Genomic DNA, 14,106 nt, shown 5'->3' with positions numbered 1-14,106 from the left:
TCCATCTGTATGTATGCATGAACACTCACTGTCACACATTAAAGGTCCCATATTATGCTCATTTTCAGATGGCTACTTGTATTTTGGGTTTATACTACAACATGTTTAAATGTTTATTATTGCTTTTCTACTGTCTGTCTGAATTATCTGTATTTCTCTCTGTCTGAAATGCTCTGTTTTAACGTCTGTCACTTTAAGCCCCCCTCCTGAAAAAGCCAAGTCTGTTCTGATTGGTCAGCGTTTGGGTCTTTTACATCTGCGCTCTAGGTATCTCATTGCAGCCAGGGAATGACTGTGTCGGCACTGTGTCGGCACTTCCTACCTATCTATAGTATAGTTGCGACATCACAACCGTAAAGGGGTTCTGACGGCTAGTTTAAAGGCTCAGTTTGTAAATACGGGCTGTGTGCATTGCTCCGTGACTTGAGCCATTTGATACTTTCATATATAAATAATATAACGCCTAGACCTGCTTTATAATTACACAAAAAACATCACACACTTTTACAATATGGGAACTTTAAAGCATAGGTATATTTATTATAAGGTATTTATTATGTAGTGTGTAAACATACAATATATGACACATCTAGCAGTTTATTGTTGGTTTCTTCTTTGTTTCTAGATGGTCCTGTAACAGTGGGTATGAGCATGGACATTGCCAGCATTGACACCATCTCAGAGATCAACATGGTAAGACAATATTTTACAGTATAATGAATTGAATATACAAAGCTGGCAGGGGCTAGGGGCTAGGGGCAGGGGTGGGCACAGATAATACCAGTACCGTTTCTAACTGCCTACAAATTCTCCCACTCTGCCTCTGCATTTGAATACTGCTGGTGTCAAAAATGAAAGCTCATTACACAACAGTAATCCAACTAATCTGGGAAATCTGGGAAGTTTTTGGTGTAACTAAACTAGGCGCTGCAACAGCATCCAAACTAACTGTTACTCAACTTTCCCATGTGAAACGATGTCACCAGGCCTGGCAAACCTGGTTCCGTTTAAGGATTCGGGTTATTCTGAGTCACTCACTAAACTGAACCGGATTTGAGTAGTATTGCTAAATCGCCAAGGAAACTCAGTCCTACTGCGCACACCCACTCGCCACCTCATGCAGCTGCTCACAGGAGAGCCATTTAGTCACGGAAAAGAAAGCATTTTGAGCCAGACTGTTTATTTATTGTCTTAACTTAGTGTAGCCTAAGCACTATATAGGCTTTCAATGTAGACATAGAAACAGGAACGGAGAAATGCCCGTAGTGAATACATTATTATTATTTTTTTAAATCAAATTTCATTTCAACATACTACATTTATACACCAAACCTACAGTATGCCTAGCTAGGCTATGTGCAGAACATTGTATGTTATTTCAGAAGTGAAAGAATGGCTTTTGTTGTTGATTTGTCTAATGTTACAAGAGGTTTGTGTGTGGCGCTGTTATCATTTTAGATTGAATTGTAGTAGGACTCAACTGATCCGAGTTCAAGATAATAGAGACTCGCGATTCGTGAGTCAATTTAAAGACTCGGGTTAAATATGAGTGAATCACGACTAAAACAGGTTTAGCTTTCACTGGGTCACAGGGTCAATACCTATGTGTAAATAATGTAAATTATTTATGTGAATTATTTACAGAAGCAGCATTATGAATTACAGCTGAAAAGATTAGTCACTTAATTAATAATCAATAGAAATAAGAAATAATCAGCAATAATATTGATAAACGGTAAATAATTTATGTCACTTCCCCTGTTTTTTTTATAATTGTAAACTGAATATCTTTGTGTTTACTGTAGGACTGTTGGATATAGAAAATAATTTGAAGATGTCAGTTTAGGCTCTGAGGGATTATGATTATTTAGATATTTTCTGACATCTTACAGATCACTTACTGTAGAAAACAATTGGTAGATTAATCAATAAGAAAAATAATTGTTATTTGTAGCCCTATAATCAACTAATGACACAGGCAATAATGCACCGTTTAGAGCCTCCTCCCCCAATTCAGCAGAGTGGGACTCATCCAAACCTGAAATGCACATTCCACTTGGATCTCAATAACAGCACACAAGAATCGATTAGAACAAAGCATGGTAGCACATTTTGCACATAGTATAGCAATAGGACTATTGACATGGTGATTGTCAGACTTCCACTTCATGGGTAGGCCTCACTTAAACAGTGGACAGGACGATTTCATTTCACTGGGACTTATTACTTCTTGTGGGGCTGAACATGTTTGGCTAGGACATTGCACTCACATCTTGTTGCCACACAACAGAAGGAATTGATTCAGCAGCTACACATGATGTAATATAAGGACTTTTAGAATGGATGTCCTGCTCAAAATGTGTTCAGTGTCCTAACAACCAGAACAGACTTGCTGACGTGAAGCAATGCTGTGGATTATTGTTGCTTCAGGCACAGAAGGGCTTAGGGACCTGACGCCATTAATGCCCAACAATGCAAAAAAGCCTAAAGCTGAATAATGAAATACAGATATACAGTAGATGCTTAGGTTGCAAAAAATTAACTTGTTGGTCAGCATATTATTGCTATGCTTGTTAGCTCTGTTGTGACCTTTGAGCCCCAATCCTGCAGGACTACACCGCCACCATTTTCCTCCGCCAGCGCTGGACGGACGAGCGCTTGGTGTTTGAGGGCAACAAGAGCCTGAGCCTCGACGGGCGGCTAGTGGAGCTGCTCTGGGTCCCTGACACCTTTATCGTCGACTCCAAGAAGTCCTTCCTCCATGACATCACCGTGGAGAACCGGCTGATACGCATCTTCCCCAACGGGACCGTCCTTTACGCGCTGAGGTGGGATAACGAACAAGCTTGTTGGTTGTTTGTTTTTCTCTGCTCCAACAGACAATGAAAAGTAAAGGCCAGGGAATGGAGAAGAAATTGGCTGAGGGAGGAAGCGTGGGTTGAATTTGAGATAATGTGATTGCAAAGCAGGGAGCTGTGTCAATTCTATTACTTGGATATTGGATTGTATGAATACAGCATGCCATCCGTCGATACAAAGAGTTGTGGGCTATTAAAGCAACAGCAAGTCCCGTTAGCATCTTTCCAGCAGTGATTGCTATGTGTGCGAGGGCTTAACATCTGACAAACTCTTGGCAAGCTTCTGAAACATGCATTGCTTTGACTTTCTGATTAGACATTGGGCCAAGCAGACAGGTTATAGATAGAATGGTTATAGATGATCAAGCAAGTGAATTTGTTCAGCTCTGTTAAGCCTGTGATAATGGGATTTACACATCCTACTGCTTTTATGTCACATGCATTAACCTCAGCCTGTCTGTGGGTTGTGTAAGAGCTGTCCAATTGTACTGATTTGACTCCCCTCACTCAATGCTTATGTGCCTGGATCTCAGTGGTGCTGAACTTCTTTTCACACATACAGTTTTGTCGTGGTTACACATGTTCTGGTTACGCAATGAAAGAGACAAAAGCCCATGGGAAACATTCTCACTGTTCTTATAGCAACGTATTAACTATCATGGCCTCACAGTTAATCATATCTCCAAACTCTGTAAACATCAAGAGGGCACTGCATTGCTCGATGGTGTGTGAACATTTTGTCTGAGAGTTTTGATTTATGCTTTTATTTTTAACAAGTACATGGCATTGTTATATACAGAGTGACTCCATCTGGGGATTTATGTTCTTCTGAATGTCTGTATGTGTCCTAGACTTTACAGACCTTTGCCTCCATAAAGAGAACTGCACAGTTTCAGTTTCGGGGCTTTACCCTAACAGAGGAAATGTGGAGGAGTGTAGCACTCCCAGTCAGAGAGCAGAACTAGTGAGTGTAAAACAAGGCAAAAAAGATAGTCAGGAGAGGGATTGCCACCTCAGGGAATTGGGGCTGTGAAAAGGGACAGAGTGAGGTGAGAAATGTGAGGTGTTGAGGAAAGGACAACTGTGGTAAATGTTTTTAGTGCTGTGCCAGAGGGAATACATTAGAAAGCACTGAGGTAAAGGTTGAGCAGTTAAGAGGGCAGATTCAATAAGAATTAGGGTATTCTACTGGTTTTACGAGAGTCCAGTTTGTTCTCTGATGAGATAGAGATGCCTATCAGACGAAGGCTTATGTAAATTGCTGTAACAGTCAAGGTGCATGGTGGGTGAAGTCAATGTGGTACAACCTATTTAGAAATTTAAACAATTTTCATTTCATACACAAGCTCAGTGTCCCCTTTACTAATTGTGCATGGTTATGTATAACATTTCTAAGAAATGGTATTAATCTTAGTTAGAAAGTAGGACTTTGAAGCTCTGTCACTTTTAGCAAACTGTGATTTTTGAAGTGGTAACTGGAGTGACTCCTACATGTTGTATGTGAACAATTGAACATGTGAACAGGGGTTGATGCATAGACAATGCAATGAAGTGTTCATTTTTATGATACTTTTTTTTTTTTTTTGTTATTTGATGCTATGAAAACGGGTTTAAAAGCATGATTGACAGCTGTGATTGACTCACGATTGGTCGGGTGGGTGTATGGGCGGGACTTTCATACCACGGCTCCTCGCCTGATCACTACTCCACAGACTCTTGGTCCAAAATTACAAGATCGCAGCACCCATATCCGGGATATTTTGGATTCACTTTTGTAAGTTGAGACGTGTCGGCCAACTTTATATACAGCCTACGGCTGTGAAATGTGGACCAAAGTTATGTCTACCAAAAATACCCTCCCTCAAGCAACGAATCAGTCAATAGAAAGCCTCCAGAGATGTTGTGTCATGGCTGCATCACATCAATCATCAGAACTTCATGTATACCTTGTCATGATTAGGACTGCCCATCATTAGTTGTATCAAACACTGCAATGACTCAATATTTTTATGCTAGCAAAAGGAAAGCTTGCACACTGACACTGTATTTCCCCTACAGTTTTGTTGACAATATAAATACAAAAGATTATACTGTGTATAGGTGCCAACTTGGGATAAACAGTGCAGATAGGCTATAATCCACATGGCTAATTAATATTCACTCGCATGCAGTCCGATGATGTCATTCATGTGAGAAACTATCTCTTACACACAAGTTAAACTTACTTCCATGAAATTTCCCTTGTAATAAAAACATCATTTTTGTTTTTTAGGATTACCACCACCGTGGCTTGCAACATGGATCTGACCAAGTATCCCATGGACAAGCAGACCTGCACGCTCCAACTGGAGAGCTGTAAGGACACTTCATACTTAATAAAGAAAATCCAAACTGTGTAGCTCCAAGCTGTGGCAGTGACTTGGTGGGTGGGATGTCTAATGAGTCTGATCAAAACGAAGGATCAAACAGATCACTTTCTTTCATCTTCTAGTGTGTATGTGCCTGCCTGTGTGTGTGTGTGTGAGAGAGAGAGAGACTGCATGCTTGTGTCACGTAGCAGACAGAAAGTTTGGGTCATGATGTAGTATTCTCCTGTGTATGTCATAAACCCTGTATCTCGGGAACATAAGGTCATGACTTGGGACCAATACTGCTGGACCATGGAAACCTACGGATGGACATTGGTTCCGACTCGCTCCAGGATAGGGTTAGCAGGGGTTAGGTATAGGTTACCTGTGTCTGTCATAAACTACTGCCATTAAAAAACAAAGATAAAGTTACTCTATGAAAATTGTTTACCTCTTAAAGGAATAGTTGAACAGTTTAGGAAACATGCCTAGTTACTTTCAGAAACTACAGGCAGGAGACCATTAGCTTAGCTTAGCCTTAAAGCAAGTGAACAGAGCTAGGCTAGTCTTTTTGCTAACCTAAGCTTATGGTCTCATGTCTCTAGTGCCACATTTAAAGGTTCTCTGTGGAATGTTTGACCAATAGTAGCACTATGGAGAGTTATTTTTATGAGTGGGTCCCCATTTCTGTCACACACGAGGATGAGCATGCACACGTGCAACTTTTAGTGGCAGTAACACACAAGGACACGTGGCGACGTGCTAACAAAAGGCAGGGAACAAAAAGATTGCCAGCAAACAAACATGGATGTAAACACGGCACAATTTAAACATCAAAAAACTGGATGTTGCAGATGTTTTATGAGGAAGAAAATACACTCACCACTTTGGTCAGACATCAAGAATACACACAATGTAATTTGGTGAGTAACCAAATATTACACACATATATTTTGTTTGTTTATAACACAGTTCCACAGGATAATTCTAATGCACAGATGTAAGAGTGATATCAACCATTTAACTTTCAACAAAAAAGCATATTTCCAATTTCAAACTAGACCTTTACTTTTTAAGCCCATAAGCCCTTAGGCACCACATTTTAGGGTCGGTCGTGTCCCTGACAATAAGCCCCTCTTATTGTACAAAATCTTAAAACTCATTTTAAAATCTTAAGAATGCAAACCTCTGCCAGTAGGCTTAGAGAATTGTTCACTTGTTGACATTTCAGAAATGTCTTGAAACTTTCCTGAAATGAGAGGAGTGATGTTTTCAATGGTATCAAATGGAAATGCGGTGGCACCATGTTTATAATTAAAACCATTGAGATTAAATAAGATGGATTGAAGAAAAAGTCCACCCCCCCCCACCCCCCCTCAGCCTCCCTCACTTATCTGCCATTTTTGCTTTCCAGCTCGCTTTTGCTCAATGGTATTAAATGACAGCCAGCCAGCCAGGCTAAGCTAAGTCTGATCTCTGCCAGAAGCCCACTACGACCTCAGTCCCAAATAAAACATTTAACAGCAGCTCCAGTCCCACTTTAGCAGACAAAAAGACATCTGGACGTTAACGTTAGATAACTGAGAGGATGATGGATCTTTCCTCCGCTGCTTTAATAATTCCACACTAAATATCTGCATCTTTCTCTCTCTCTCTCTCTCTCTCTCTCTCTCTCTCTCTCTCTGCTGTCTTTAACACCTTCTCTTACAATCTCTCTCATCCTGCTGCTCTATCTCTGCTGTCTTATCTGTCTCTCTCTCCATTCCTCCTCTCCTTCAATCTCTACCTCCCTCTTGTTCTGCCTCTTCATGAAGATGTATATTCAAGGATTTATTTCTTTTAATGTCGTGCCAAAAGTGGATCCTCTGTGCAGGAGGAAGGTTTAAAGAGCGTCGTTGTGGGAGGTTGCAAGGTTTTTAGATCGGGATTGCAGTAAAATATTGAGTGCGTTCTGACAGCAAAAAGAGTCAGAAGATAGTCACAGTCTTTTTTGGTCTTGTTTTAATTGAACTTTTGGTGGTGGCTGTGAAAAAATCTTTGATTGTAGATATGGCTACTGGTTTGCAAGGGGGCAACAAGGCACTGTAAGGTTGAACGTACCCTCTTGTAACTCTTTCCATGCTATTGCACAGCATGTCACTACCCATTTGTGTCTCTCATTTGTACTGTAATGTCATGGCTTTAGGTCAGGAAAAATAATGAGAGACGTACAATGAGAGAGCAAACAGTGAATATACAGGACCTTTGAGCATCAAAGTCAACATAGAGCCCGTCATTAGGGAACTTTGCTCCCAGCACCATGGCTCACACTGGTCAATAATACATGACAACAGCAAATTAATGAGCATTTCATGTAGAACAGATTATGGAAGTGTATTCCAGCTTCAGCCAGCTGCACTTCAGCCAACATTTCTTATTCTCTTGCTCCCTCTGCAGATAAACGAGAATAATACACCAAAGTGGTTGTTAATCACATCTTTTCGTCCTCAGCAAATTTAATCATAAGAACCACACCAGTTCTTTTACATTGTACAGTACCATCAAAAGCACTGCCACAATTAGCCGTGGCATCTTGGACCATATTCATTTTGCGTGCTTTCTTATTCCAAGTTGTATTTGGGTTATCGGGGTTCTCTAGGGAGCAGTGCAATATGCATGATAAGTCTGTTATGGTACGAGGCAAGAGTTGAGCTCTTCATCAGATTTTTGCTACCCCCTTTGAAGAAGTGAACACAAACACCACAAATGCATTTCCATTAGCAAATCTTGTTAGATCTATGTGTGTCAAACTGTGTTAGATGTAATAATGGGAGGATACAATTTGTTTCCACTGTGACTGTAACTACATACACAAAGCATAAGCATTGTATATTAAAGAGTTTAAAGTGTCGTGTTGTTTTAAGAGCAAACACACAGTACTTTAGTGTTGGTGTAGACCTTAACCATTAGCTTCTCAGAGGTACCATAACGTCTTAAACTAGATTTTCAGAGGTTGCCATATGTTTCTCTTGTGCAGATATTAAGCATTAGAGGGAGCTTACCACCCACTATGGGTTGCAAGCCCCAAACAACTCAACCATAAGAGGAACAGACTTCAGCATAGCTTGAGCAATTAACATTCACTGCTGTTCTCCATCTTGCTACTTTGGGGCTTAGTGAAAATGTGTTACTCTATGAATTCTGTTACTCTATCATCATTATCTTCATCATCTTTACAATAATTAGGAATCATAGCAGCTTTCTATGCTAATGTGTATTCTGCTCGTCATATCTGCACCTGCACAAACAATGAAACTGCTCCAGGAGAAGAACATAAATGTGTTTTATCTACCATGTAACGTTGCAACCCAGTCTCACAGCAGTTCGTGAAATGGTCACGTTATTTAATCTATTGATTCGTGTACACGGACATGTTTATGTCCTTTTTTTCGTGGTGGTGAGTACGAATTTTAAACTAATGTATTTCGATGGGAAGCATCTTTTGTGATCACAGCACGACTACAGTAGCGAGTAGTATGAAAAGCCGAAAATCCGCGCACGGAGGTTGGTCAGGGTGGTGGATGGGTCAAACAAGACAGGACTTTCACTCCGGAGACCGGGGATCGTGTCCCGCGTGTGACGGTTCCTTTCCCACGTTCTTCTTTTCCTAAACACAACCGTCCCGTTGTTGTTGCACGTCCCCCAGAGACCGCATCCATCTCCCGCGTGTGCTGTTTCCTTTCCCGTTCTTGATGCTTCCCATTTCGTGCTGACCACCACGAAAAAAACGAGATGAACGTGTCCGTGTACACGAATCAATAGATTAAAAATAACGTGAACATTTCACGAACTGCCGTGAGACCGTGCTAAACATTGACATATTATCACCTTATAGCGTTTCATAGTGAACGTGTTAGCAAACAGTTTTCCATATACACATCCAACAGACATGAAGCAACATTAGCATTAATGTGGAGTTGGGTTTGTGAACACCTGACGAATATAACTCAGATATTCACCCTCTTTTTAGCAGGCTTGGTCTACAGCTAGTCGCTAACTTTGCCTGTCAACGGTTAGGGGCTGGGTAGCTGGTGAACAGTAGGTTAATCAGAGCTTTTTGTCTGAAAGCAGCTGCCTGGTTACAAGGTTAATGAGAGTGGGAAGTCTGAACCAAAACAGTAAAGTTGCAGGCTATAAAACTATAAACTCCACTTTGCGTAGAGCTTAGGGGAACAAGCAGCGTGTGATTATTCTCTGTGGGTTCTTTACTACGAGCAACACATTTCACATTAAACATACTCGTTAAAGCCATTGTTAAAATAAAAACATTGATTGATGCAGCTTTAAGCTATTTTCTGTAATTTTCCAAAGAAATTTCCATCTCTTTTCTCTCCTACAGGGGGTTACAACATCAATGATGTCATGTTCTACTGGACCAGAGGAAATGAGTCCGTCAGCGGTTTAGACACCCTACAGCTGGCTCAGTACACAGTAGAGGACCACTACACATCTGTCTCAGAGGCCGTTTATGAAACTGGTAACAATACCCTTCAATCCATCGATTAATGTTACTCTCAGGGCTATACAATACACAGCAGTCGGAAAAATTAGAGCCCTTATGGGTGGGATTGCTGATTCACACCACATCTTTTCTGTTATCAAGTACAGTACTGTACATTGACAGACTTGTGTCCCTCTTTTCAAAGGCAATTACCCAAAGCTGGTCTTCCACTTTGAGCTGAAGCGGAGCATTCTGTACTTCATCCTCGAGACTTACGTCCCCTCCAGCCTGCTGGTTGTCCTCTCATGGGTTTCCTTCTGGATTTCCCTGTCCTCTGTTCCAGCACGTATTTGTATAGGTATGGGTCAAAACATTCTTTTGTACACTCAAATGTGAAAATGTGCCTTCCTGGGCAAAAAAACAGTGCAGACGGTGCTGCATACTGTTGTTATGAGATTAAAAATCCTCCTTATTTCTCTCCTTCATCAGTCATTAGTAGTATGTTTACTACTACACAAATAAAAGAGACTGTTGTTCTCCTTAAGTGAGCACAGATGTTAGTTTGGGTTTGATTTCAGATGGCTGAGGGTTGAAGAGAGCATGTCTGGTGTAATAGTGGGGACATCCAAACATATATGTTGCATTGGATTAAATCCACCACTACTGCGTTCTCAAAACTACAAGATATCCTACTTCATGGCACATAATCTTTGCTTATTTCTTGTGTTGTTGCTGCTCTTTTTTTTATATGATTATTGTCTGTGTATCCTTATCATACCATGACTGACTGAAGTTAAATTAGAACATTTATCTCATATGTAAGGACATTGGACATATGATGAACTCCAGATGAGGGCATATGATTTTCTGGTCATCTATCTGAATGTTGGAAAAAGATGACTTGAGTTGCAGTAGCCTACTGAAGGCCAAACTGGAGTCATGAATAGGGAGTGCAAATGAAGTGTTGGGTCTCTCCGGTTGCAGAACATAGCGAGAATGATTCTTTTTATTTGTATTTCTTTCAGCAGCTCTGTCTATTGGAGTACCCCACTCTCTGTGTCATTCTTTTTAAACGCAGTTACATACATGTCAAAGGATAAGGCATTATCCATTATTTATCTTATTGTCAACAAATCCCATCAAAAGACCAAACCCCAGCCATGACCTTATCCTTTTCAACAAGTATTGCCTGTGTATCAAAATCCCTTAATATAGTTTATTCATCTATGCCATTGATCTAGTTTTACAAAACAAACTCATTAAAACATTAAATAGCCACACCGTTGCAGTGGGTTACATTTCTTTCTGTATTTATTCATAAAGCAAATATACTGTACACTTTATTCAACAGTTTTTTGGGTAGTTGTCTGCAGGTTTAAAGCCCCCTGGAAAACCTGGGAAATATTCCATAACATTTATTATATCTATGACTAAATAAGCAACAATCAAAGTTAAAGTTTTGAAAAAAAAAACACAGGAATCCCTCATGTTAAAAAAACCCCAAAACAGTTCCAGCTTTGGCAGAAATTGTGTGTTTGTGTAGCAGTCCATCACTCATATAAAGACTGATTGAGATAATATGTGTTAAGGTCTTTCATGACTGATCAAAGAATCCGTATGTCTCTGTGTGTTGTTTGTGCCAGGAGTGACCACCGTACTGACCATGACCACTCTGATGATGGGAGCCCGGACGTCACTGCCCAATGCCAACTGCTTCATTAAGGCCATTGATGTTTACTTGGGAATCTGCTTCAGCTTTATCTTTGGAGCGCTCATTGAGTACGCCGTGGCTCACTTCTGCACCCTCACTCACATGGACTCCCACATGGTCATGGTGAGACCATCCTGGATGTAACTGTTTTATTGTTAATTGTTGTGATCACAGTCATTAGGTGTGTCTCAAAATGTGGATACTTTCATGAGTACACTTACATGTAGTACGCTGTGTACACTATGTACTCACTTGTGTAGTGCGTACATGTATAAATTACATTTGTATAGTTCGGTTTTTGCCATTTCAATCGCAACCGCTGCAGCTTTCTCACTATACGGTATACACGAGTTTGAAAATACGTTGGTGGTCTGTAGCAAAGATTGTGACCGTTGAAGACGCAAAGGAGTAGTGTGCAGCATCCGGGTACTCGTAGTGCACTGCATATGGCCATACTTCATCAGTGTGAACGCACACTACTTACTCAAAATAGCAAGTGTAAGTACAGAAGTGCACGATTTGAGACACAGTAATTGTCTCCATATTTGGTGCTCATCATCATCATCATCATCATCATCATCATCATCATCATCATCATCATGTCATCATGAACACTTTGGGGTGAGTTGAACAAGTGCTAAACGCTCTCAAATTTCGATGTGTCATGTTTTTGTTTCTATTCAAAACTCTTTCTTTCTGTGGCTCTCACTCTCCTGCAGTACTCCCATCACATGCACGACTTTGATGATGAAATGAACGGCATCATCACCACCATCTCCAATCACAACAGGGCCAAGAGACGCAAGGAGGCTGCTGCAACTCCTACCCCGACACCTGCCTCCCTAGAACTCACTGTCAGCCCGTCCACCCCCTCGGGCAGTGAGCCTAAGCCCGAGTCACCGCCCCCGAAGCACACCCACTGGTGCCTCACTGCTCTGGCCACCGTCCGCAAAGTGCTCGGCTCCATAAATTGCTGTCACATAGAGAACCCCCACCACATAGACAACTACTCCAGAGTCACCTTCCCCCTCTCTTTTGTCATGGTTAACCTGCTCTACTGGATATATTATCTGTACTTTTAGCATTCGCTCGAGTACAGCATGTGTCCCAGAGAGTGTGAGACGGAGAGTGTATGTAGACAAGTGTATTTTACTGTATATACGTACAGTAAGTGTTATTTAGGGGTGTTTTGAGATGAGTGTGTAAAATATCTGCATTTGAATTCATGAGCGAAGTAGCATACTCACATAGGGTTGTTTTTGGGGAAAGGTAATGCTTATGATTACAGCTCCATTTTTCACTGCTTTAAATTTAATGCAGCTGCTCTAAAAAATATGCCCATCTGACACTGACTGGGTGAGATTTGGTCAATGCTGATACACGTTGAGATAAAAGGAACTTTGCTTACAAAGGAAAAATGGCCAGTCTGCCTCTTTTTGGCTATAGTATATTCATTTGAAGTGTATCACCATGAAGGGTGTTACTGTCTGAAATGCAGAAGATGGAGCTGTAATTTGAGGCTTTATGACAGAATATGCTAGCAGTGCTAAGGGAGAGCAAATGCCTGTTCCACCTTGATTCTCTGTTGTGAAGGAATGATTATTGATACTACAACTTCATCTTCTATTTCTGCCTGCAGATCCCTACAACATTTAGAGAGAAAAAGTATAAATAATGGATAGGAGAAGAGGGATAAAAAGAGAAATGAGCAAGCTGGAAAAATAACTCAACAAGGAGAATGTGTTACAAACTTTAAGCCAGTCTCAGCTTCTGCTCGCTGTTAAAATCTCTCTTTCTTCTGTGTCCTTCTATGACTTATTTTGAATTCACTGAGCAGTGCTGTCTCTCTTTGCCTGCGTTTATTTTTTCGCTGACACTATAAATGTAGTGGCCTTTGATCACTTCAGTTGTATACTGGAAATCTGGCCAGCAGTATGACGACACTTGTCATCTCACATTGTAAAGCAGTTTTAGAGTGCAATATATATATATATATATATATATATGTTCCAAAAATACTTTATCAAATTACTGAAATTGAACTAGTTATTATAACTTTTTATGTTTTTTTTTATTTTCATTACTTTCATTTTTGATTTTATTTTATTTTATTTTAGAATGTCCTTTTTTAAACCTCTGTTTTTAGGATATTTTCCCAAATGACATTTTTTATTTCATAATGCAAAGCCCCCATTAGCAGGACTCAGCTACAGCTAACATTACCAAAATTTTACCAGCTAGCTCCTGCTAGCTTGATCAACAACCATGCTAAAGTAGTTCTAAATCAACCTCCAAGCTGCTGCAAATAAACAGTGTAAAGAAGCAGAAGCTAACCTCTCTTATTTTGTTTAACAAGGTTATTGACCCTTTGCAAACACGTCACACGACCACGTGACGGCGCCATGACGGACGGCGGAAGCACAGGCTAAACAGTAGTGGACGAGCGGAAAGTTTCATAGTTTCAATCAGTTTGAAATACATAACACTAAATAAACTGTATTTATGGCTTTATATGGCTTCTTCTATTGAACAACAAGTTGTCGTACCGTTATCGGTCGAGGTAGGGCATCTGGTAGGTGCTCACAAAGAGCAGTATTTGGAGAAGTTGGAGATAGCAGGATTGGATACCGACCCTTAATTCTTCCTCCCTCCGTTTTCACGGACCTCATTAAATCACAGAGTCTGCCCGACAGTCCACACGATCTGTAC

General features: G+C 40.6%; 1 protein-coding gene across 1 annotated transcript in view; it reads left to right on the top strand.

Annotated features, from left to right (window-relative positions):
- LOC116039432 (gamma-aminobutyric acid receptor subunit pi) overlaps positions 1-13,366 on the top strand; it is a 54,931-nt gene extending 41,565 nt beyond the window's left edge. Inside the window, exons 4-10 of the mRNA XM_031284287.2 lie at positions 626-693; positions 2,611-2,828; positions 5,131-5,213; positions 9,585-9,722; positions 9,892-10,044; positions 11,330-11,520; positions 12,117-13,366. Coding sequence (XP_031140147.1) covers positions 626-693; positions 2,611-2,828; positions 5,131-5,213; positions 9,585-9,722; positions 9,892-10,044; positions 11,330-11,520; positions 12,117-12,479 — 1,214 coding nt within the window. The 3' untranslated portion in view covers positions 12,480-13,366. The remainder of the gene's footprint in view (positions 1-625; positions 694-2,610; positions 2,829-5,130; positions 5,214-9,584; positions 9,723-9,891; positions 10,045-11,329; positions 11,521-12,116) is intronic.
- Positions 13,367-14,106: the final 740 nt, after the last annotated feature.

The sequence above is a fragment of the Sander lucioperca genome, chromosome 15 (genome assembly GCF_008315115.2).
Source record: "Sander lucioperca isolate FBNREF2018 chromosome 15, SLUC_FBN_1.2, whole genome shotgun sequence".
NCBI lineage: Eukaryota > Metazoa > Chordata > Actinopteri > Perciformes > Percidae > Sander > Sander lucioperca.
This window is presented reverse-complemented; position numbering and strand designations above follow the sequence as displayed.